Below are 26764 nucleotides of genomic sequence, written 5' to 3'. Positions count from 1 at the left end.
GACCATTTGGCAGCGGATTCATTCTGATTTGCTGCCATCTAACCCAGTCCTCAAGTCCCCTAACCGTGAAGGTTTTCCAGGTGACAAGGGAAATATTCATAGCACCTGTGGTTAATGTGTCAGTCAGTCAAGAACACACCTGTGCTCCAGCAAAGAGATATGGAAAACCTGCCCTGCTAAAGAGGCCTCAGGACCAGGTTTGGGAAACCCTATTCTAACCAATGCCTCCACCCCTGCCACAAGATACATGGTCCAGAAACACCTGCAGCCAGGAGAGAAGAGATATAGGGGGACCCAGGCTGGGCAGGTAGTCATGTCATCCTGGTTTTGTCAAGCTCTGGCTTAATAAATTAATTTAATGTGATTCAGCAACAAAAGACCCTGATTTTAATGATACAAGAATGACAACACTGCTTTACATCACGGTGCAGGGTTGCTGCACTAAGAACTAGTCTCACCTGTCACCAGTATATAGCACCACCAAGGCCCTGGTCCTGTAGTTGGATTGCACCATAAGCAGACATTGGTCTTAAGGAGCAGAGAAAGCACTGTCCATGTACTAGTGAATAGAGACACTACACAGACAAGGACGGCCCTACACAGGCGCATTAGGGGCAATCATTTTACTGGCGGGAGCAGCCCTCACTGCACAACAACTGAAATGAAAACAAGTTAAGACAATATGTATTGTAGGAAAGATGGGCATTATTTACTCCATACTCTGCCTATTGGGTGGAGCAGGGAAGCTACAAATGAACAGCGGCCGCCCATTCATAGGGATTTACACACCACACACAGAACAGGTTTCAGTGATATATTTAAGTACATTTACAGAGAATCATAGAAACGTTCCAGTGTCATCACTGGATATTTAATCATGTTATACATAAAGGATGTCAGAGTCCATGTGGAGGGAGAACCAGCACCCGACTGTGGAATCCTCCTGTGAAGGAAAATGAAATGTCTGATTAAATAATAATTCCTGTTTGATACTGAGCAGGTACAAAAGTAACTGGGAACATATAGCACCAAATACTATCATTGATCTTTAAATGTTAACAGTCACTTTTAGAATGTCTCCCACACAGTTTATATTCATAAATGACCAATAAACACAGGACAGGAAAGTCCACTGTTAACCAAGATTTATAATTTGAGAGCACAACCTCTCCTAGACCACATGAAGCAGGTACAGACTGCTCCCGTATGGTAATCTACAATTATTTTCACACACCTTTGTATTCAACACAAGGGAACAGGCAAAAAAAAATTGTTAAATATAACAGTATTGAGCATTGTAAATAGTCTTTCAAACCATCTCCTTACCTGGAAAGTGGCGTCAGGTTATTCGCCTTTTGGTCTCACGCCCTGAAACACTCCAGCTTCTCTCATTGACTCGAAGGTCTTCACTGCATCGTAGTTCTTGTAGAAGTCGGCATACGCCCTCTTCCTGGGTTCAGCCACACCAAACTAAATCAATGAGTGCAAGGAATTAATGATGGTTATTCAAAAGTCAAACTCAACAGATACAACTGTGACTTGTTCTGTGGGGGTCCCATGTCAGACCTCTGCATATTCTGCCAATCACCTCTATAAACTCCACTGACTGACTTTACAATCTGGAAAACTAAATACAGCACTCAGTGCGAATGTATTTGAATGAAGTCCGTTGTATATCGTGCTCTGAGCAGCAGTGCAATCAGCTTTTATCGATACCTTTTCACAGAGTGCTGTATCCATGTGAAGTTCATGCTGTGCAACTTGTGACAGAAGTTTAATGAACTTAATCAGGCTGGTGACACAGACCTTGTAGTCCTGCCAGTTTGGGATGTGGATTATTATTTTTTTTTATCTGGATTAAAAGGGGAAGGGGGTGAAGGGGGGATCCAAAAAAGCAGTATACAAGCTTTCTCTGAAAGTGCAAAGGACGGTTTTATGTTCAGAGAGATTTAAAAAACTGTTTTGTGGTTTCATTCTGAGTAAGAAAACAAACCTAAAAATGCTGCTAATTATCTATACAAGTCACTGACTTTGGGCATGGGACTGAATTTCAGCATGAATTGGTGGGCATCCCAAAAAAAAAAGAAAGTGTAAAATAAGATGGTGTTGCCCATATTACAGAATCTGATTGCTTATTAAGACCACCACCTTTCTGTGTACTCATTCCTTACATGCTTGTACCCTGTGGCTCATTAAATTTTGTCATGACATAATTACCACACACTGACCATGTGCTTTCACATAAGGAATTAAAGAAACAGCCTGTATACTGGAGATATGTGCATTTTATCCCTTTATCATCTTAACCAGAAATAAACATTACCTTATACAATGCGACAATACTTAATGAAAATGCTAAGGCTCCAAATATATGAATTCTCAATCGCTTGGCCAGAAGACCCCTCATCTGAGGTTTAGATAGAAGAGCTTGCGACATGGTGACGTTTACTTATATCTGAAATATACACAGAAAGGAACATATAAAAACATTTATAGAGAAGGGCAGCAGTTTCATGTACTAGTTATGAGAGTGCAGGAAGTGAACAGTTTCTTAAATAGCCATTAAATCTCCAACTCAAGACACACATGCAATGTTCGGGCATAAACTGATTATTTTGCAATTCACCCAAACATCAAATCCTCACAATTGAGACCTAAAAATTAGGCCAGAGGGCCTAAATATAAACACTTGTAATTTTAGCTTCTGAAAGTGATCTATAGCCTACACATCAAATCTGAATTGTTTACCAAAATTTGAAAGGAAAAAAAGATATCCTGTAAAGCTCATTATCATGGGGTGGTTACATTCAATCGTGACAGAAAGTTTACACATTTGTTGTCCTACAGCCTTAGTCATTATAGGTATATGTCAGCATCAGAAAGCATGAACTGTGGGGCACTTGATAATTATACAGACACTACTGTAAATGAGCCACAAGGACATCACTATCCTGGTGCACTACAGGTATTTAGGAGGATCTGTGACCCAACTGACCCCCACTCACTTCAATCACCCCCTCTGCCCAGGTCCTTGTTTGTCACTTCAGGACTCTTCCAGCTGTAACTACTACCAGACACAAAGGGGAAACAAACAACCACCAGTACTTGGTGATTAGAGAGCTGACAGGCAGCATTGGGCTCCAGGTAACCACATCCACCCTGGAATGACAGGGAGCCCGCGGAGCCCGTATAATTAACAAGTGTACAATTCTAAACTCTGGTCTCTCCTAACAGGTCATGGGGGGCTGAGGGGTAATTACCGGCCCACTGAATATAGATGGACCCAGTATAAACAGACAGAGCACCCGGGGTGATAGATACCCTGCAGCACCCTCACCATACACCTCAACCCATCACCCCACTAAGGGGCCCCGGTACACCGGTCTCCCGGAGCTCACACGTCCGGACCCCTATGAGAGTCTACCGCTTCCCGGCTCTGGATGACCTCTCTCCCCGGACACACACAACACTACGAGCCCAGTCTGACCCCTCCAGCCAGGCCCACGGCCCCGGACCACACACACACCCGCCACCCTCTCACCTCCACTGTGTCCTTCCCAATGAGACAGGTCCGGGCGGATATGAGCCGTAGGCCACGCCTTTTCCGAGATGACGGGCGCCGGCGAGGGACAAAACTATTATAAGTGCGAGATGAGAACGTGATTTACGTGCTGACCTTGTGCTGGGTCACCCAGTGATCATGTACATTACATACAGCATTGCATTATATTATATTATATTATATTATATTATATTATATACCTGCCAAGTGCACATAATCATCCTTCCAGCTCTGGGTATAGAATTACCACGTTATTTATCGAACATCAGCAAAGTGTACATGAGAGTCACAGTATATCTAGTTATTATTATTATTATTATTATTATTATTATTATTAATATTATTATTGATAGTTATATAGCGCCAGTATATTCAGTCGCAGTTTACAATTATGTCATTATGGGAGTTGTGTATCAATGTGTTTCTAATCTAAACAGCCATTATTCACCTGTCCAGCTGCAAAGGGTCCTGAAAATTATATTATGGTAGATATGGTGCTGACAGATATTAAGGAGCAATATTTCAAGACTGTCTCAGGCAGACTGTGTGCAGACACTTGTGAAATTAGAAGACCCAAAGGCTAGCAGGTCTGCTGGGATTTGTAGTTCCACATGGGCTACCTGTATTTGAGCTACTACACAAGGAACCTGTATTGTGATAACAAACCTGTTTAACTCTGTTTAGTTAGTGATATGATACAACAGATAAATTGGGTTACTCAGATGGCTCACGGTACCTGGTTACTGTTTTACTTTTGCTTTTTGAAAAAAATATTATAGTTCTGAGCCACAAATACCCAAGGCCTGGCGAAACCGATCTATGGGCATTACATGTATGTAACATATTAACGTTCTATTTGTTGTTAAAGAAAATTCATGGGAGTTATTACTAGTTTGCTGAAATATGAAAGGGAAGATAACACAACTGTTGTCAATTCACAACACAACAAGGTTGATCCTTTCCTATGACCACATATATAACATTATTATTTGATTTAATATACTACTGATTGCTCAGCTATCGTCTGAAGAGGGTGGTACCTGGGGAAGAGGGAATCACAGCATTGATAGAGAGTATCATGTGATCTGCTCACTTCGCACACTTGGATGCTTGCTTCAGCCAGGTATGTCCCACTATTACTGATCAGGATAAGTATTGCAGAGCAGCCAGAGGATTGCATCCACTTTGTATAAAACATGTGACATCATAGAAACCTCTAGGAATGGTCACATATAATGTAAATTGTCCATGTTAGACACCTATCATAAATAACATGAATATTTTTAAGGTTTCCATATTTTTGTCAGTAAAAAAGAAGATGATGTTTAGCAAATATTTAGGCTACAGCTATTTTAGCTTTGCAACAAGATGGCCTACTCGCATTACTTGCCCACCAGACACTCATCGACTTTGTCAGCTGCACCCACCGGGCTCCTTCACCGGCACATGAATCCGCTTTCTTCTGGGTGTTCTGTGTAGCAGCTGCAGCTTCTCTTTGCTGGTGACTGCGGCTGGTTCCTCCTGATCTCTTACTCTGGATCAGGGCTGCAGGATAGCAGGTAGAGTGTTGGGTTCAACGCAGGACAGCTGGGGAATAGAGTACAGTGGAAGCTTTTAACTATACATAATAGGCTGGTTGCAGGAATAGAGCAAAATCTTTAAGAACAATAGTGTTTATTGCTCTTACAAGAGCTTACACATCCAGAGTTTCATCCAGAACTCAGTTATCCAAGGCCTGGTGCCTCCTCCAGGCTGAATATGGGTCTAGGAGGGAAGAATCCAGCCCTTGGAGCATCAGTCCTGATTCTGGAGGCAGCCCTTTTTGTGCTGGGCTGTGCTGCTTTGCTCCCTGGGTACTCGGTACTAGTACTAAAAAGGGTCCAACACTGCTGATTTCCGGTCCCCTTGTGCAGAACTGGGTGACAGCAGTCCAAATACTGATAAATACACCTTCTTTCAGACTAGCTCCTGCAGGGATCCACGCTTACTTCCTGGCAGCCAGGGACGGTTGCCTTCACTCTCAAGCTGCACGGGACTTCTCCTTCCTGTCGGGCCGGTGCTAGTGCGGCCCATCGCGTCAAGGACGCTGCTTGCAGCTCCTGACGGCGATCAGCTGTTCCTGACCGCCAATTCCACTGTCCACCAATCAGGGCTCCTCTCTATCTATTTAAGGGAGGTTCTGGCACCCTAGTATTTAAGTCTCCCTATGCTCCAGTGTTCTTGCCTGTTTCCCTGCTCTCTGCCTGATCTCCTGTGTACCGACCCGGCTTCCTCTGGTTCTGCTCTTGGATCTCCCTTTGTCCTGACTGCACTTATTGGAACTGACCCCTGGCTTCCTGACTCCGAATTGTTTTCTCCTTTGGTATCTCGCTTGCTCGCACGGTTTGACCTCTGCCTATACGACCACGCCAGGAGGGCCGCGACCTGCTCGTCTCTTGAAACAAACTCCAAACTCTCTTGCCGGAGTCCCTGGCAAAGACCAGAGGTGTGTTAGACTCCGCGCCTCCTAACTTAGCAGCGCTAATACCAGCAAGTGGCCTTCAGACCAAATTATTTTGTGACACATGAACTCTGCATCGAGCTGCTGTGTGGGCTCCCAGCATTCGGGAGCAGCCTTGGAAGCCCAACTCTGTCAGATACCGCCGGACCAACACTGGACCACCAGAGATGGGGGACTCTCCGGCAGCACAACACTCCGATTATCTTTATCATCACATTAATTACTAACACAAACTTGATGAAAAATTACTTAACAGAAAGGGTAGTGGATACGTGGAATAGCCTCCGATCAGAGGTGGTAGAGGCTAATACAGTAGAGCAATTTAAACATGCTTTGGATAGACATAAGGATATCCTTACATAGAATAAATTATCAAATGGGGTTTAAGGTTACCATAGGTTAAAAAATGGGCAGACATTTACTGGGATGGGGGGGGGGGGGAGGGAGAGGGGAACATTGACTGTGATGGGATGGGGGGACATTTACTGTGATGTGATTGGGTGGAGGGGATGAGGGAGGGGGGCACATGTATGGGGAAGAGGGAGGGGGGGCATGAAAGGGGAGGGGAAGGGAGTCTCTGCCAGATTAATTAGTACCGGGACCCACAGTTTCTGATGGCAGTCCTGCTTGCTGCAGCTGGAGATATGTTGTGAGTGAGGGTTGCTGTGGACTGGTGTTTGCAGCCATGCAGTCTTTTGTAGATTAACAGAAAATAATATATTAGTATAAAGTAGCATGTGTGGACTGGGGAATGGTGGTGCTGTTGCCTTTGCTGGGACAAGGAATTGTTTGAGAAAGTTCATGCCATGTTCTTCTATGTAAATGTGTTTACTGTACAACCCTATTAATGCCATGTCCTGCTTGGTGTAATAGCTTAATGACCTTCCATGGTGTGCCTGGTGTTTATTATACTAACGGAGGGAGGGGGGTGATTGTAATGTTCCCTGAGGTGTAAGTGCATGTCACACCTGTTAGCAGGGGAGCTTTGGCAAAGCTTGTATGCCAGTTTGAGCCCTCCCACTGTAACTTGTAGAGTGATGATATGTGAACCCGACGGCTGAGTGAGCTCCATAGCAAATATGTCCCGCTGCAGTGCTCCTCTAAGTGCAGCTTGTACACCTCTATAGGTCTGCCCTCCGGCTCACACTTCTTCCCATTAGGAAAAGTCAGAATGGAGTTTGTTAAACTATTATTGAACACAATCTAATGAGGGTTAAACAGTGGGAGTAGTACAATACTTAGAAAGCAGCGCTTGTTGGTAGCTGTTTCACTCTCCATGGTCATATATCCTTTGTTTTGTACTTAGTTTTTACATAAGGAGAAGTAGAATATACCGTTGTTTAAGGGTGTAGTGTAGTATGATCAGAGATCCCCTGAGGTAGGTAAGTGGTCACTGAGGCCTTAGGGAGAAAGATAAAATAATTTTGGGGCAGAGAGTTGGAGAAACAGGAGATACAGATATTTCCATCTACGAAGCCAAGGTTTTGGGTCAGTAAAACAAGTGAGGTTGGAAATAAACAGGTCCAGTTGCTCAGTTAGCAACTGGTTGTAACACAAAAAAAAACTCATTTGTTCACACAAACAGGGCTTAGGGCCTCCAACTGTAAATTAGTCCAGGTTGAATACAACCATGGAGATTGGCATCTTGCACCGTACAATCTTGTTGCTGGTGATGGTGTTGCGGCATGCACAGAGGTTAGAACAAGGCTGGAGGTCTTGATGGACTAGGGGGTATATTTACTAAGCTGCGGGTTTGAGAAAGTGGGGATGTTGCCTATAGCAACCAATCAGATTCTAGCTTTCATTTATTTAGTACCTTCTACAAAATGACAGCTAGATTCTGATTGGTTGCTATAGGCAACATCCCCACTTTCTCAAACCCGCAGCTTAGTAAATCTAACCCTAGGTAAGTGACCTTGGAGCCACAACAGATGTCACATGATAATTGTCCAGAGAATGTTGGAGCCTGGAGCGGAGCTGCACAGAAGCATGGTGTCCACACGGACAGCTAAGACCTAACCCGCCACTGTTGTGCAGCCTCCATGATGTCAAGTAAGAGGATTCGGCCTATGTATATGACAAGGAGTTTGGGGGATTAGTCAATTAGTTGACCTTCAAAAAGTTTCTTTTAAGTCATGTGCATTGGGCCAGGAGCTTTTGAAGCTGAGACAAGCAGAGAATAGTGCATCAACGTTTACCATCTTAGCAATGAAGATAAATACGTGAGGAAGGGGGAGGGCAGATCATAGTGGCTTCGGGGACACCCAATGGCCCTTACAACTGTAAATGTACTTGGGCTTCCAGTTTCAGATTCATTCAAAAAATAAAGTTTAAAAGAAAAAAAAATGGAAAATATAAAGAAAAGAACTTTATTTAAAAAGGGGAAAATGCTTTATTTTGCTAATATTTCTTTTTTCTGTACTGTGCCTCTGCTATTGCCATCCTGAGAAGTACCGACACTGTCCTTGTTAAATAGGCGTTGGGGAAGCACCGACAGAGGCCCCCAACCAAGGATACTGGACCGCTGGTTTTGCTAAATAGCCGCAATATTAACATTAGCTTTTTTTCTGCAAAAAGTGCAGTTTTCGCAGGAGTTAAGGCTTGACTAATTATCCTTATATGACGTACTGGTCATTGATATTCCAAGAAACAGTTTTTTATGTGCCCCCCAACCCCTTATTGTCAGCACTTCCCGTTACACACTGCTGTTGCCTTTTAGCAGCTTGAGTGTACTCAGTTTATTCATTTAAAAAATAACCAATAAAAACCTTTGGATTTAATAAACATTATAATGGTAGATTATATTTACCAAACTGCTGGAAACACATCTAGTTTAGAAGGGGTAAATATTACTCATCCAAAAATATTTTTTTTTAACATGTTAGGTTCTTATGTTGCATTTCCAACCTAATAATTAAAATGGTGAAAAAGAAAAAAAAGACATCCCACCATGGCAGGATAAGAAGACATTGAGTAATTGAATAGTCTGTTTGTGCTGTATTTAAATCAAATTAGGAAAATGTGTTCTCATGTCTCCAAATGTGCACCATAGGACAAACAGTTCTGGCATTAAACAGTCATGTCAGCAATCTCTGTTCAATGCAGATTTACTGGCTGTAAGAGGCAACCTCCTAGCCTGCAGTTGGACAGCAGAACATGGCTTTCTATAAAAAAAGAAAACAAATAAATTCAGTCGTCACTTTTCCCCATTGAGAAGCATCAGATTGTAACGATGCATAAGCTCCAGCAGGGTATTAATTACTACACTTTGCCAAAAAAACGTTGTTGTAAATGTAAAGGAAACTGTAGAACCGCCTGTGCGAGAGCAGACTGCGGGTGCCAATATAAAAACATTCACAAAACAGAAGAAAGATGGAACAAATAACAGAGTTGTAAGATTAGCCTTTGAAGTGAATTCTAGTAATTTATAGCTGGGTCCTAGAATATCTGTAGGATTGGTGGCCAAAATAAAGTATAAAAAAGGCACATTGCATGTTTCAGGACACATATAAGATCTGCAGATGATATTTCACATTTACTGTTTGTGTTCTGGAATGGTTTTGAGTTTGTCGTTTTAAATTGCCCACAGAGCTGCATTCATTGGAAAACATTTCATGACCATTTCCAGGGGCAGTTTTCTGATTTGGTACATTGCAGCCATCTTAATAGCAACATAGGGCCTGATTTTCAGTCAGCAAAGCAAAGAAAAGGAGCAACTTTGCACCTGGACAAACCATGTTACAATACAAGGGGTACAAATTTACTTATTTTTTTTGCACACAAGGAACATAATGGCTGTTTTTTCATGTAGCACACACTCGTTAGCTTTATGTTAACACTGAAATTAAAGTTGATCTATGACATGCGCTACCCTGACTATAAATGTGTCCCTGCCTTTAAAATTTAACTCCACCTCTAATGCAACATGGATTTGCCAAGGTGCAAATTTGCTCCTTTGCTTTGCTCCTAACTGAAAATCAGGCCCATAATCTGCATCAGTAATATTTATTAATTTCTTCACTGTTATTTAAATAGCACTATGGGAAGCAGGAGAAGCACTCGCATGTTGTGTCTCTGACCACATCCAGCCCATTGTACTGACTGCTGGGGAGCCAACTACTTTGGGGGGGGCCGTATGCTCCACTGATGACCCCTCACTACTCTTTACCACTGAAAAAAAAACCTGGGATTTTTACAGGTTCTTATGAGGTCCTAGCAGTCTGTCACACTATACTGTAAATTGGCTTTTGCACCAATCGGGTGCATTTTGGGTAAGTGCATTTATATAAGGATATGTGTTAAAAACACAAATGTGGTATAAATCAATGACAAAGTGATACTAAGGCTGCTAAACAATCTGACATTTAAGTGATTTATTTTTACACTTTGTAATATTTGCATTTTTATGAGTATCTGCAATCCTGAGGATATAATGCACAGTCCCATTTCATGGGGGCATTTAGTGCAATGTGGGGAGTTGCCTAATTTCTCCCACAGGACACATATCTTAGTGATTTACAGAGGGATGACCTGTGGATATTGGACAGTGGATCAGATAGCCCATCCTAGATACGGGGTGTATTCATGTACAGTGCATTTCTTTTATTGCAATATTATATTTATAGATACCATACACAGGACTAGGTGGCGCTAATCAGCTTAAACATTGCAACTGGTCTACATGCATCAAATGGCCTGAAGAACAGTGCAGCCAAGTTATTCTGGTGTCTCATTCACAAATCAGACCAGAATTAGCATTATTGTGATAAGAATTGAACCTGGTTTGTCTTTGACATTATACATGTGGATGGGGGCTATTTATTGAGTACAGCTCAATCATTTTAAAAGTGTTTCAGGATTACATGCATATTAATCAGTGAAATAATTATACCCCTGTAATAATCACCACGCGGATTGTTCTGCTACATGTCCTACACATTTTAATAAAAATACATGGACATGTCAACCCAATGATTAGTATATAATATACATAATACTCAATAACTAACTTTACTTACAGACTTCGTTTTATTATAGTCTGTGCCAAGTTCACTCGTCCTCAGCTGATGCTATACAGAAATTAAACATTCTTTACACATAAACCAATCTTGGCATTTATTTGAACTACATGTGTCATACATAAATTCATCTCTCACCACAGAGTCATGTCAGAGGTTAATTGCATTTTTATTTAAAGGGGCAGCATGTTTGTGATAACTACACTCACAAGCTTGGAGGAGCCGTTACCGCTAGCAGATGGATCCACCAATCAGAGCACGTTTGTGGCTTGTTTAATACAAGAAGACCAGGTAACGTGTCTGTACTGCTCTCTGCTGCACACAGTCATCAACCAATCGGTTCCATATTGCAGATTATTATGTATTAATAAATGTGTGGACTACATAATATATATTTTTATTGGTTATTGTCATTTGTCACCATAAAAGGCAGGAAGGGTCTCTAGAATTGGGCGCTATTGGAGAAATGTTGTAAAGTAGGTGGCACTTTATAAAGGTTATGTGATCTATAAAGCTTTTGAATAATTCAGATGTAGCCAGGGTTTGCCTCTTATAATTTACACATATTTGTTCATAGTTGTGATCATTCAAAGAAATGTTGATGTTTGTGCTTAAGAAAAAAAAAATCCTGTATAAAGTATGTCAGCGGATTTATCACAGTAAAAAGACTCGGAACCGGTTAGTGTGTGTGTGTGTGTGTGTGTGTGTGTGTGTGTGTGTGTGTGTGTGTGTGTGTGTGTGTGTGTGTGTGTGTGTGTGTGTGTGTGTGTGTGTGTGTGTGTGTGTGTGTGTGTGTGTGTGTGTAACAATAAGTGTGTGTACCTAGTCTTACAGCTGTGACACATAGCACTAGGCATCACATACTGCATACTATGTGCCTAATGGCAGCTGAGAACTTGCTTCCAATGTGTTGTCACATGTTACACGTCTATACAGTAATCTGTACTGTTACAAGTGTCCAGTGTTATGTTTTGAGTTACAGACATTTACACAACTGTTACAAAGTAAAAGTTATTATTCATGCATGAAATGATTTGTTGAAATGATTTAATTTCAGTCCCTGATTTATGAAATGTATTGGGGAGAATCCTGCTCAGCGCTGTCAGACTCCTGTCATGTTTCTCAGCCCATCCTTTCATCTAGAAAGAAGAAATAACACATTTTAATATAACTCATACTGAAACATCAGCACAGATATGGTTTACACGATACAAGGAGACAGGCTATGGAGTTTCCTATCCAGATAAATGAAAATGACAAATTTGTTATTTGGCTTTAAAGATGCCAGACTTCCAAATTTGACACTCCTTGCCTACTATCACTGTAGGACCACTCCTTGCCTACTATCACTGTAGGATCACTCCTTGCCTACTATCACTGTAGGACCACTCCTTGCCTACTATCACTGTAGGACCACTCCTTGCCTACTATCACTGTAGGACCACTCCTTGCCTACTATCACTGTAGGACCACTCCTTGCCTACTATCACTGTAGGACCACTCCTTGCCTACTATCACTGTAGGACCACTCCTTACTTACTATCACTGTAGGACCACTCCTTGCCTACTATCACTGTAGGACCACTCCTTGCCTACTATCACTGTAGGATCACTCCTTGCCTACTATCACTGTAGGACCACTCCTTGCCTACTATCACTGTAGGATCACTCCTTGCCTACTATCACTGTAGGACCACTCCTTGCCTACTATCACTGGAGGACCACTCCTTGCCTACTATTACTGTAGGATCACTCCTTGCCTACTATCACTGTAGGACCACTCCTTGCCTACTATCACTGTAGGACCACTCCTTGCCTACTATCACTGTAGGATCACTCCTTGCCTACTATCACTGTAGGACCACTCCTTGCCTACTATCACTGTAGGACCACACCTTGCCTACTATCATTGTAGGACCACTCCATGCCTACTATCACTGTAGGATCACTCCTTGCCTACTATCACTGTAGGACCACTGAAATAGCAGTAGTTCTTTAAAAAAAGAAAAGAGTAGTATAGTCTTCAGAGACTCCAACATTCTCAGATTGACTTATCCAGCATATATATTGTCAGGAATTCTTATAACATTTTACCCCTAGTTCCAATTTCTACACTTCCCCAAAGGGTTTAATAAGTGAGGATAAACAGATGTCCCACACAAAGCCTGGGTCTTCATAACATAGACTTACAGGATTATTTCTAAGCATATTTCAGTAATTTAAGAACACAAAGAACATCCTATTATTAATGAATGACAATGATATTAATTAATGTCTTTTGTACTAGAAGACCTTTTATTAATGAGGCAATAAATGTACTACAATGAGAACAAGATGTGATAAACTTCTGGAAACTCTGAATCAGTGAAGTGATCTATTCCCTGGGTCCTGGTTCTGTATCGCAGTATACACAGAATTTCTCATTTATGAATTAAACAAATGCTATTTGTCTCCTCGGAAAACATCTCATGTGGAAGTCATTTCACCAAAGAACATTATCATAACATTCCATGAGAAAAGTGGCCCGGGTAATTAAATAAGATCACACAATGTCTCCTGTCCAAGGTCTGCTCTAGATTACATTATTACATTTATCAATCTGATAAAATAATGATGAAATAAGTTATACATTATATATTGCCCATTGCATCTGAGAAAATGATCTTCACTTATTAACTTTACATCCATGTGATCAACCGGCACATTTTGTCAGCTGTCAGCATACGTGTCTGGTTCTCTGCTGATCACACTGATAGGCCCCCATGTGACATGGAAATTCAGCCCAAGAGCAAAATGGCTGAATCAGTCCTACTCAGTCACCCAAAATTATAATTTCCCCTCTAGATTTTAGTTATAGTTCCCCTAGACAACAGGATCACTGTAACAGCACCATTCATGTAAGATTTTTAATAAACATCATATTTGAGAGTATCAGCAAAAATATTTAAACAAAAGGAAACAGACATGTACAGTATATCTGTTCCTAAATACTGATCTTGATCTTCGGTCACAAAGGAACAATAAAGATGTTTTATGGGAATGTGGTGATCAGGGATATTTTCAGATACATATATTCACCGTTAGTGTCTTGCAGCAGAGGACAGTCTTTGTATGTGTGCAGCCTGGTGAGAAGAGTTGAAGGCCGTCCTTTTAGAATCCTCAGTTTTCACACTGTATAATGAATTGTCTAAATAGAGAAATTCCATGAAACCAACTATGCACACGGCAGAAGTGGTTTAAAAAAATAAGTCAGTCACAAGGTTGAAGAGGAACATGATAGATTTACAGGTTCAGAGGTTTTTGCTCTCTACCAAGATGGACCTTCATGCCTGGGCAATAGGTGTATTTAGGCCAATGCAAAAAAACATAAAACCATACTTCTAAGTAAATACATGGGTGGTGTGACCAACTGTATACACTGCTGTGAAAGATCTTATCTTTGCCAAACTCTGATATTACTAGTCATTAAAGGTAGTTATATATTATCACTGATGACTAGCAATAGTAATAATTATATAAGGTGACAATTTTTTGGACAAATGTCATCCATATCAGAGAGTGACAAAGATAATGTACTTACTCTTGTTTCATAGACTGTTTTTGAACAATGGCTGCAGCTTTTCTTCTTGATTCCTCTCTTCCTCCACCAAACATACCTCAGACACTACAATGGCCACAAAACGCGTTGCACAACCGATGCACCAATCCTAGGCCCAGCATCTCCTCGTGCAGCAAATAGGACACAGTTCCCTCACAAGACAAGACATGTGACAGCTTCCCTTTCTCTTAAACCCACCCAAGACAAAATATACCAACCCCAAAATATAATTCAGTACAAAAGCAAATAAAATAATAAAATGTTTCGTTATAAAATTACTACTCAAGTATAGGTCATATTAATGGAAGAGAACTGGTGCACCATCCGCCCTGGGATTATTTTAACCTGTGGTCATCCAAGGGAAATAGTATTTTCATCCTTTGTTTTTTGGAATTTATCCAATTTCCACTCAGTTTAAATGTAGCTACCGGAGGGGCACCCTTATATACTCTAATGTGTACATTCAAAAAGAAATGTGTTTCCTTGGGGCACTCCAAGGATGATTTGTAGACAACGATATATCAAAAACAAAACAAATGTATGTGATAAGTGACAAATTCATGGAAGGATGTGAGATAAAATTGCAGTATCCACTGCAATGTCAGGTGTTGTCTTTCTATGATTCTTAAATATATCTTAAATAATGAGTCCAATTTATTTCACACCTTGTAGAAATAAATGATGTACCTGTAAGTATATGCAACGGATGTTGGTATTACCACCACTTCAAACATTCATTCATATAAATACTGTCTAGGGCTTATTCTTTCTTAGGGATCAGATAGCTCTTATTCATAGAATCACATCATTATACTTAATTCAAATGATATCTATGTATATGTCTGTAGCTTCAATCTATGTAGTCTCTGATTAATATTTTGGATTCCCACTTAGGTCAGTGATGAAACTGACTATTATAGGTCTGTGTGTGTAGAGATGAATGATTACAATCAGTCTGGTAACCAGTTTCATTAGCAGTCACCTTGTTACTGAAATAATGATCTCCTTTGTATAGATACTACTCTAGTCCTCCTGCCTCTAACGCAGATTCCAAGCCCTATGTAGAGTGGTTATTTCATACTAATGCCAGCAGGTGACAATATATTTCACTACACTGTCATCCACCCCAGACAGTGACAAAGATAAAAGTATATCACATCCAAAAATGAGATTATACTCCTGGCTGACTTCACATAAGCCTACAGTTCACATAATAACCTGGACTGAACACCTAATACACTACCTGATGTGAAGCTGGACTCTGTGCTCCTCTCCAAGTCTTGCTGTACTTTAACCAGCATCCTCTCCTGCTCCAGAGCTTCCAAGTATTTTGAATAACTCCAACATACCTACAAGCACAGTGACATGCAGCAATTACAGAAGGGACAGTGCCATAGCTGCTCACTACAATGCTGTGGAATATTATATATATATATATATATATATTAGCTTACGGCTCTCTCTAATTTTCTTTTCCGACAAATGGACTTGATTTTTCCAGCTAGTCCGGAGTTTCTGGTAATCAGGAACTCTTGGGGGCATATTCAATTAGGATTCAATTATGCGCGGCTGCGCTTGTAAAGTGTCATTATTGTACCGCAACATCGCCGATTTCCGTACACACCCCTAATCGGCGATGTTGCAGTATCGGGACCCGCGCAGCTGCGCGTAATCGTGGGCACGAATGCTAATTGAATTTGCCCCTTGGTGCCTTTCAAGCAATGTAATAAAAGCACTGTAGCACACACAAGTGACACATGTACTAAGACAGCCCTATGTGCTCTCACTCTCATCATTCATTTAGGACAAAAGAGACTAATCTGGGCAGTATTATAAGAGAAAAACTGAACTGTTGGAATTATTGAAGGGTGGGAATTTGAAGTTACATGTTTACTGTTTAAATCCAGGACCAGTAATCCTGGAAAAGTAGATTAATCTTCCAGGGGCTGTTCTAAATGCGGGTATGAGGGGGTGCACCTATGAGTGTGTTTGCTGGACGATTAGGCTGATTTCCACCAATAACAATGCACTGCACGTCCATAAATACTCTTTACCGTCACACACATACACACAGACAGAAAGACACAGACTAGGGTTAATTTTGTCAGCAGCCAATTTACCTACTAGTATGTTATTGGAGTGTGGGGGGGAACCAGAGCACACAAACATAAGGAGAACATCCACACAGATAGGGTCCTGGTCAGGAATCGAGCCCGAATCAAATTTCGGTTAACCGTGGTTAATTAAGCAGTGAGTCCTGTATTGCCTCATTAACAACTCAAGTTTTTCCTTGGCTTATTTACTTCCCTAGCACCAAGAGCAAAATTAATTTCTTTAAAAATATGTCTTATTTTGAGTTGGGATAATTTATTGTAAGTAAAAGAATTGTAGGAATATAGAAGACTCAAGAGCTACACAAATAATACGCACAAGTTGTATTTTGCTGTCCTATCGGGTGGCAGACACCAGCGGGGCCCACTTGTGGCAGTGAAATATATGCAGGTCTTTGCCCAGATACATGGAAACATGTAGAGGACGCCGGTGCATGTATCACTGTCTTCCCGTGTACCCCATTGTACTGTGAGTATTGTCTGTTCATTGACAGTATTAATTGTGCACTACAACATACGGCTGTGGTTTATAAGACGCAGGACATATTTGCAGTATCGTACGCAGATGCAAGTGTAAAATACAGTTTTTCATACTGCGCATGTGCATAAAAATGAGCATTCTTACGACTGGCGAGGCGGAGAAGGGCAGGGATGTAAAACGTTGACCGCGTACAGTAAAGACGTGTCCACATAATTGCTCTCTACTTAGAGGTAGAGACAGCCGCAGACATGAGTCTGTTATGGGCGCTGTATCCCCAGAGCACAGATCCGGGCTGATGTAGAACTAGGCTTCCATCTCTTAATCCAATGAAAAGTTTACACAACACAGCAGCTTCACTCTTAACTGGTCAGAGCGTGAGATGCCGCCCTGATTGGTTAGTAGTGGTTACAACGCAGGAGGGGTCTAACCACAATTGCCTACAATTTTATATTTTATCAAGTACTAGATTTATGTATTTACTTAAAGCTTTTTTGTTAAGAAGAAAAACACAATTTATCACCAAGCTGATGATGATGATGATTGGAGTTTTGCATTTGCTGCCACATGATGCGCTTAAAGAGTAGTATAAACGTATCTTCATGCAGATACATTTACATCTTTATGTTATATTGCTGGTATGACAACATGCGGGATGAGCAGGTTGGGGACAATGCGCAGCGCTTCCAATGGCGGCAGCTCTCTGCTCCCCTCTTGGTGGAATTCCTCTGTGCCTCCGGCTATTCTGAGCTGTGTCAGGACGTTTCTCGGTGCATTATGACCAGTGTAAGAACAAACAATCAAACACACAAAAGTGACACAGTGAATCACTGTAATGATTAATGTGAGACAAGAGTCAGGTTATACTGAGCAATAGATACGTTGAAATTGATAAAGATCGTTTAACCCTTAATAGTAGAAGGATGGACATTGTAGCAACATTTTTTTGCACATGAGCATTTCCAGTTGGACTTGTGAAAATAGGCACAGAGTGATCTCCAAGGGGCGATTCCCTAAACTAGAGTATGGGCACGTACCTATGTATGTGCGAGGTGGCACAACATGAACAGATCCGCTGTCCCGCATGTCTTGTACTGCCGTAAATTACTGTTATAGTGAGAAGATTTTACTTGTTGTACTAACATACAGTTTATTAATTTTATATTTATTTAGACATCTGAAGACCAATAGACTGACAGGCCATGCTGGGATGTGTAGTTCCACAGCAGCTGAAAATGACAAACAGGTGGTGTACAATGATTTCCTCAAAGATTGCTCTGTAAGGGACATATATAGATACATTGTCGTAGCTGTCCAGTGATTCTGGAAATGGTATTTAATATATCCAGACAGTCGAGCTGCTTGTTCACCAGTTAAACACATTTTGCACTGCAGAACAGACTGTAAATCATCAGTGGACTTATAAACATTGTGAGTACGCACATTTCTGCCTCGTCCGTACGTGTCATGGCCAGAATATAGCTCCTCACTGTAATCGCCATAGATGTCCGATAAAGTCCCCTTCCTTTTAGAGTCTTGAAGCTGCTGTAAATGTAGAGAATAACTGCGCTCAGATGGGGAACAATATATATATTTATCAAATGACATTTAACATATTACACCATATCGTACTCTTTTGTTTTTGTATGTTATTGTTTCAGACAAGTTAGCAATTTCATATATGAATTCATAAACTATTTAGAATTAATTGGGGCTGATGGGAGCTCAATATACAGGACATGTAAATGATAGATAGATAGATAGATATTAGAGATAGATAGATAGATAGATATGATAGATAGATAGATAGATATGAGATAGTTAGATAGATAGATAGCGAGATAGATATGAGATAGGTAGATAGATATATAGATACATATGAGATAGATAGATAGATATATAGATACATATGAGATAGTTAGATAGATATATAGATACATATGAGATAGATAGATAGATACATATGAGATAGGTAGATAAATAGATATGAGATAGTTAGATAGATAGATATGAGATAGATAGATAGATAGATAGATAGATATGAGATAGGTAGATAGATATATAGATACATATGAGATAGATAGATAGATATGAGATAGTTAGATATATATATATATAGATACATATGAGATAGATAGATAGATAGATATGAGATAGTTAGATAGATATATAGATACATATGAGATAGATAGATATGAGATAGTTAGATAGATATATAGATACATATGAGATAGATAGATAGATATAAGATAGTTAGATAGATATATAGATAGATAGATAGATAGATAGATAGATAGATACATATGAGATAGTTAGATAGATAGATATGAGATAGATAGATAGATAGATAGATAGATATGAGATAGGTAGATAGATAGATAGATAGATAGATATGAGATAGATAGATAGATAGATAGATATGAGATAGTTAGATAGATAGATATGAGATAGACAGACAGATAGACATATAGATGGATTACTCTTCCACCTCTGCCTGTGCATTATTGTTCCAGTGTAACAACATTTCCATCAGTACCACAACTGTGACCACACACATTTTTGCTGCGTCCATGCGGTTCACTTCCAGATATTAGTTGCTCATTATTAGCACTATAGATGTCCAATAACGTCCCCTTCCTTTTAGAGTCCTGCTGCTGCTGCTGTAAATGTAGAGAATAACTGTGGTCAGAATGGGAACGGTAAATAAACACCAAAGTAGAAATCAAGTAATTACAGTAAGATGTGTTTCCCAGCACAAGAAAATAATTACACTGTGCCTATGTTATTAGCAAAACTAAAACCTTGCATTCCCAGTACATCCCACACTAGTTTCTACCACAACAATCAAAGCAAATGTGTCATCGGATGCTACAAGTCACAGATGTGTTGACATTCCCTATTTATTCATAGTTAGTACTTTTAAAAACTTTGCACCATGAGTCTCACTCACACCTAGAGGGGAAGATTTACTAAAACTTCTCAAAATTAAAAGTGGAGGCCATAGCAACCAATCAGATTCTAGCTATCATGTATTTAGTACATTATAGAAAATTATAGCTAGAATCTGATTGGTTGCTATGGGCCACAGTTCCACTTTTCCTTTTTAGATGTTTTCGTAAATCTATCCCTAGGTTTGTTTATGGACATGGCTATCACTTAACATCTACCAGAAATCTTTAGTTGTCTATAAGGACAAATCCCATGGACAATATAAACTATAAAGTATTCAAAGACCTGCAATGCTGCATTTGTTTATGATGTGACCTTTTATACAGTTCACAAATTTTTTGTTGCACAAGGGTTCTGGTAATGGTATTTAATATCAAGCGATAAGTCTTCTTATCTCACCATCTAAACGCGTTTTGCGCAGCTGAATAGCAGCGTCACTTCAGCCTGTCAATAGCAGTGAATCACTATTCTAGTGCTACACAAGAATGTCCATCAGTTTTAGATCTAATCCTATAACATTTGTGATTACATACATTTCTGTTGCGTCCAGGAAATAACTTCTCACTGTAAACGCTTTCGTTATCCCTATAAATGTCAGACAACGTCCCCTTATTTTTTGAGTCTTCCTGCTGCTGCTGTAAATGTAAAGAAAAACTGAGGTCAGACATATCATTAGTGGCAAAAGGCGGCACCAGGAATGATAAATGCAGTGTATATTTTGAGGGTTAAAAGGTCTATTCTCTGCAACCTGATTTCTGCTTTCATCATAGCGGCATTGAAAGTAGAGGACAACATCAGATTATCTCCGTATGCAAAGCTGTGTTATAATGTGTCAGTTTTGCTCTGCTAATACGGTGCATTCCCCGTACGTTTGTTACCAGCTAAGATCACACTGATGGAAGCAAAGTTGTCATTGGATACTACAGGTTGGGTATTATAAACTATATATATATCTGAGTTAAGGCAGCACAGATTTTAGAGAGTGCTGAAAAGGGTTGATACTAGCTTTAAGGTTACAAATGGACGTCTATAAACAGATCTCTTACATCTAGGTGGGTTTATAGATACGAATATAACTTAATATCTATGTCCCATATACTGAGTATAAACTACAAGCAGCTCTACAAAGACTCGTATATAATGAGTGTATCTAGTGGAAGAAATGAAGCACAGTTTGTTGTACCATTGAAATGTTCCCAAGTTCAATAAGAGATCAGCATTAAGCCCATATAATTCAATTACTAGACTGCATGAAATCCCAGACGCTATTAAAACTTGGACTATAGAAAATACAGTCAGTACCAGATGGCTTTTAGCTATATAAGAAGCTTCTACTAGTACAATGTACCTTTCATAATTATTTAGGGACAGTTTATAGTTATTGTGCTTTCCAAATGACTCAAAGTACCATAAAACAAATACCCAAGTAGCCGCTGAAGGTACACGGTAGTATTAGTTTTGAGTACAACATTCTATTTAATTAGGCAGCATCATATGAAGCCTTGGCTGTAATCACTATATCCCTGGCTGCAACCAAAGACCCATTATTCTACGCCGTAGATGTTTTATTACAGACGGAGAGATGCGGTTTCCTGACCTTGGCGAACTTCTCTTCTTCTTTCATATTCTTCTTCATCTGCTCTATCTTCTTCGCCTTCTTCCTCTCCAGCAGCGGCAGAATCTTCTCATCCGTCAGGTGGCTTCGGAAGTGGCAGAACTGGGGCCAGAACTTGAACATAATGCTGAAGATGGTCATCTGAAGATACACACATGGTTAATGGAGTCTGCTGGTGTTTGTATCTGGCAAGTGACAACAGACACCTCTTCAGGTTGTCAGATCTATCCATGTTCCTGTGTAACCGACATCTAGGACCCTGGCACTGCAGTGAAACCCCCCTTCTCATTCTACACATATGAATTACTGCCCTATCTGCTTCTTTATCCCCTTACACACAGATTGTTCATCTGACAAATATACAAAGTAAATATGGCTCACTCAGTCATGGGTGGAGGATGCACGGCTCTGGCCCTCTGCAGATCTCCAATCTTGCAGGATCACGGTAAATGCAACATTAGGAACAGATGGGTCCATGGTGTACCCTGGGCACAGTCCATGTTATTAACAACCCTCTATATCCAGGAGCTTATTAGAACACAGGAGTGAACCCAAGGTCATTTCTTAAAGATCTCCAAGCAGCAGCCATAAATCAATAAGACATTCTAACCAAGTGATCACTCGCTGCAAAGATTACGGAAACTTCAAAATTGTGCTCATTTATGTCAATATGGCTTACTGTTAATAAATAAAAGGGGCAAACTTTACTTCTAAGTAAAGTATGGACTGTTTGCACCCATTTACGAATAGGGCGAGGATATTACAATAGATGACAATTGTTCTGATTTAGGCCGTGGTCGAAGTTGCGGTATGGAAAATGTAAGTGAATGGAATGTGATAGTTTACAATGAAGGCAGTAGAAGTGGCGGTATGACATATTACCGTATACCAGCCCACTTCCCCCACTGGTTATAGGTTCGATATCACTTTACATTTATAAAGAACAACCCCAACATGAATGTAAAGTAGATAGAACTCCAATCACTGCCCCTACAGTCACCCTAGCAGAGATCCATCCACCTATTTCAGCTGACCTGCGCTTCCTGAAACACGTAGGACCCTAGATCCCGGCGTCGCTCCATAATCTTCTGTGCTTGTTCCGGAGGGATGTCAATCTGTAGAGCTGGTGGGATGGAGGAATTGATGAAACAGTTGATGATAGCGGTGATCTTGTTCTGAATGATGGAGTCATCGCAATGAGAGTGGCACAATTCCTGAAAGATCGGCGACAGTCAGTAACACAATATTACTGAACAGACTCTTACTGTCTGGTCACATCCATCAATACTGTAATATTCTGGTTGTCATTATCTCATCAATATTCTACTGGAGTCTCCACTTCCAGATAAGTCAGCGTATTATTCTAATGGTTCTCTAATCAGGATATAGAAGGAGTAACCAATATCTAAAACATGGTAAACATCATTATAACTCTGTAGGGTTTTCTGTAGCTATAAATGTAAATATGATGTTATTATTTAGGCTGATGGAGCCACCAAGTGTATTGTCTGGAATATTGCCAGTTGTTATCTCATTGTTTCAATATGGATTCGTGTTCATGGGATATCTGCGTCATGAGACAATTCTCCATGTAGCGCTATTCTTTGGCAGAATATCACTGTGTGGGGGAAGATATGAGGAGAATAAAATAAAGATCAGACATCCGGCAACAAGCTGCAATATACTTTCTCCATGAGAATTCATTAGGCGTATTACCATGGTATCTTAAATCCAGAGAAACGTATAAGTGAGCATGATGTAAGTGTAGAGTAGGTGCGTAGAAGAGATTGGCTGTTGTGCTCAACCCACAGGACATTTCTGGCACCGATTTAGAGCATATCACACTTCTCAAAGCCAAAATCCCCAGTTACGTATTAAATCCAGGTGGAGCTAATGAGAACTCCTGGGTTCATAGATATATATCTGAACTTTGTATGACTGAGGGACAGACTCTTCTATAATACAGTTCATGGGCTGCCTAAGTCCAGACAGTTCTTGGACAGTAATGTTCCCATATATGAGAAAGGTCACCCGTCCTTGCCAAGCGGTCAGAACTATGGTCATGTATGTGAAACTCATTATAATTCCCATCTGGTGGGAAACGTATCAGCTGAGAGATTTCTGGCGGGTTTGAAAAGTAGAGATGTTGCCTATAGCAACCAATCAGATTCTAGTTATCATTTTGTAGAATGTACTAAATAAATGATAGCTAAAATCTGATTGGTTTTTCAAACACGCCGGAAAACTCTCAGCTTGATACATTTACCCCCTGGACTAGAACCTGCCTGCACTGCTATTACACAATCTTGAAATAAAAGTAATTTCTAATATTTAAATTGCTCACCCTTTTATAAAGTGCTTATGTCCTAGAATTAAGAAATGAAACATGATACCTTATATTTTTGCACTTCTTGCCAGAAGAGCAGCCCGTTTTCAAAAAAATCCCCTTGTAGGGATATGAAACGTTGAAACTGGCTCGCTGTAATTGGGTTCAGCAATGCTTTACGGAAAGCGATGATTTCTTTGGAGGACGAGATCCACTTGGTGTCCAGGTGCTGTAATGAGAGCGTTCAGCTGGGTGATCCTCTGATAACAATATCTGCTCATATGTTTTATACTTTGTACTGGACGCACACATCAGGCACATAAAACATTTCAATAATTGTTGAGAAATATGAATGCTTTAAAAACAAATATGTGTCAGGACAGTTATAAGGCAGCTGCTCCAGATTTAAACAGATTTAAACTGTAATGTGGGGTGAACAGTTTAGGGTTACAAAGCATTGGCCACAGGATAATAGAGGGGAGTACTTCAATAAATAGTGGAGCAACCACTTATCCATTGGGACAGTTCCCGTTACATACACAATAAGGAGAAAAGTCCTGCACATTCACTAATCAAGATCCTACCTTCCATACTCCCAATTTCTTCTTGCTTGTTGGAAATGTGACGTCTTCCGCAACATCCTTCACCTGCGACTGGAGATAAACCAGATATACTGTGTGAATAGGCAAAATGTAATCCAAGAATCATGTACAGGTGAACATACCAAACCCGGCCCTTACTGATAGCACCTGCCCATTAGCAGGTCATCATGTACTCTTCAACACCTCTAGGATGCTGGTGCTGTGTCGCCCATTCTCCCTACTCCTACAAACTCGCCCAGTGACCCAGCTCAGCAGCATATTTGCAGAATGGGGCGAGCACATTGCGCAACCCTTGAGATTTCAATCATGGTCTATCCTGCCCTTTCCATCTGAAAAGCTGGACTGATACATCTCCACAATACAAAGGCAGACTGTGTATTCCTCACCTGCAGTTTCTGCCGCTCTCGGTATTCCTCTGTTGACAGGAACATAGGAAGCCATTTTCTCTCGATCCTCATTCGGACATATTTCTGTATTTCGATGAGGACGGCTGAAGAGAGACAATCATGAAGGATCTTCCCCCAGCCTCCAGCCAGCAGCATGACCTGAGGAAGTCACAAGTAATTCCAACATTCTAATCAACAGCTGAACACAAAGGCTCAAATGTGGAGCAAATAAAAAAATAAAAAATTAAAATTCACTGGAAAAAAATCTGACTTTTTACCTGCTGGACCTCTTAAAACTAATTTAGGGTTCAGAGAATATGTCATAAAAAATGTAATTTGTGGAAATGGCGGTACAACTACAAACTGCCACTTATAGAGACTATGGGGCTAATGCAGAGTGAGCACTATGCCAGTTTGTGCAGCATATTTTGCATCGACATCGTTCTGCCCATGCCCAGGAAAGTGGTCGCATGCATATCACCCATGTGGTTTTGCATGATTTTTCCACTTACATTCTAACGTATTAATCAGGATGTGTCACGCCTGAGAAAGCCGTATTATTATTTGCGGATGGTCAGCGCAGGTGTAAATAAAGAATGATGATAACGGTCTCCAGCATTAGTGAACCGCTTGTGATTGGCTGTTTACGAATGCTCTGCTTGCGCTGATTTCAACACTCTGACATATATTATGCTTGTGCATGTTTAAGCAAAACCTTTTTACAGACAAAACAGAGAGTTGTTTCTGCTGTATTAGAGACGTTTTAGCAGTTTTATTGATAACTTAATTGTGAATGGGCTTGTTGCAAATAAAAGAAATGGGTAAAAATATGAGCGCAAGTTGGAAGTAAGTGTATGTGTAGTCTGCCTGGCATAACCAGGCCCATCTGAAGATAGCTGCCGCTTTGCATATGGTTCCAATTATGGCTTTCTTAATGAACGCAAATTGCTCCTAAAATCTGAGCTGTGATTGATAAAGCCCTATGTTTTGGAGACTATCAAGGTAAGTCAGACTTCACTCAGCAGTTTATAAATTCTGGCGCACATGCATAAATTAAGTGGAAATGAAGGGAAATAACTTTGACAATATTGGTTGAGCTTAAATGAAGAAAACAAACAAACAAAAAAAACTTTAACATTTGCAGTCAAATTCACAAATGCATAAAAAGGTCATTCTGGATATGTTTTTAAAATATGACAAAGTTTAATTTTTATGTTGTATATGTTGTAGAATAATTGCATTTTCAAGAAAATGATTAAACTAACAGGCATCTGTTTTTAAATCCTCCATACAAAAAAATATATATAAAAAATAACTAATTTCTCACGGTAAACTTAGAATCATAAAATAAGCAAAATATTATACCTTTTAAAAATGTATAGTGAGGACAGTAAAATATTTGGAAAAGAATTACGGATTTATTTGACAACAACTTTTATGGTTTTAACAATCACAGCTTTCTGACTGTAGCGCTCCATCTGTTCTTAGTTTTGGAGATATATTTTCTAAAGATTCTAAAAAGAAAAAGTGAAGGTGTTGCCCATAGCAACCAATCAGATTCTGGTCCTCATGTTCCAGAATGTACCAGATAAATGATAGCTAGAATCTGATTTGTTGCT

At 40.2% G+C, this 26764-nt stretch overlaps 2 protein-coding genes across 8 annotated transcripts in view; both read right to left on the bottom strand.

The window, feature by feature from the left end:
- Positions 1-800: 800 nt before the first annotated feature.
- COX6C (cytochrome c oxidase subunit 6C) lies at positions 801-3635 on the bottom strand. Of its 2 annotated transcripts, none has more exons than XM_075213869.1 (4): positions 3542-3635; positions 2324-2455; positions 1327-1470; positions 801-943 (listed from the first exon to the last, which is right to left on the bottom strand). In XM_075213869.1, the coding sequence occupies exons 2-3, from the start codon at positions 2435-2437 to the stop codon at positions 1345-1347; spliced, it is 240 nt and encodes a 79-aa protein (XP_075069970.1). In that variant the 5' UTR covers positions 2438-2455; positions 3542-3635; the 3' UTR covers positions 801-943; positions 1327-1344. The 2 variants fall into 2 exon arrangements, with proteins under 2 accessions (XP_075069970.1, XP_075069971.1); XM_075213870.1 differs by lacking the exon at positions 3542-3635 and adding an exon at positions 3006-3030.
- A 7234-nt stretch (positions 3636-10869) lies between these two features.
- Positions 10870-26764, bottom strand: part of RGS22 (regulator of G protein signaling 22) — an 82791-nt gene continuing 66896 nt past the window's right edge. The window contains exons 19-29 of one of the 6 annotated variants that reach the window (XM_075213856.1): positions 25146-25304; positions 24742-24810; positions 24225-24386; positions 22866-23045; positions 21814-21972; positions 20750-20851; positions 19823-19927; positions 18711-18812; positions 15922-16027; positions 14159-14267; positions 12131-12219 (exon numbers count right to left, since the gene is read on the bottom strand). In XM_075213856.1, coding sequence (XP_075069957.1) covers positions 14161-14267; positions 15922-16027; positions 18711-18812; positions 19823-19927; positions 20750-20851; positions 21814-21972; positions 22866-23045; positions 24225-24386; positions 24742-24810; positions 25146-25304 — 1251 coding nt within the window. In that variant the 3' untranslated portion in view covers positions 12131-12219; positions 14159-14160. Of the gene's footprint in view, positions 12220-14158; positions 14268-15921; positions 16028-18710; positions 18813-19822; positions 19928-20749; positions 20852-21813; positions 21973-22865; positions 23046-24224; positions 24387-24741; positions 24811-25145; positions 25305-26764 lie in introns of those variants that run through there. The other 5 variants (XM_075213858.1, XM_075213857.1, XM_075213860.1 and 2 more) reach the window with 5 other exon arrangements.

The sequence above is a fragment of the Mixophyes fleayi genome, chromosome 5, assembly GCF_038048845.1.
Source record: "Mixophyes fleayi isolate aMixFle1 chromosome 5, aMixFle1.hap1, whole genome shotgun sequence".
NCBI classification, from domain to species: domain Eukaryota; kingdom Metazoa; phylum Chordata; class Amphibia; order Anura; family Limnodynastidae; genus Mixophyes; species Mixophyes fleayi.
Note: the sequence above shows the minus strand (reverse complement) of the source record. Positions and strands in the feature narration are given on the sequence as shown.

Excerpts from the sequence above, each read along its gene's own strand:
- COX6C (XM_075213869.1), bottom strand. The coding sequence starts at position 2,437 with ATGTCGCAAGCTCTTCTATCTAAACCTCAGATGAGGGGTCTTCTGGCC. Across the intron at positions 1,471-2,323 it reads GTATTGTCGCATTGTATAAG|TTTGGTGTGGCTGAACCCAG; the intron begins GTAATGTTTATT and ends TCATTGATTTAG.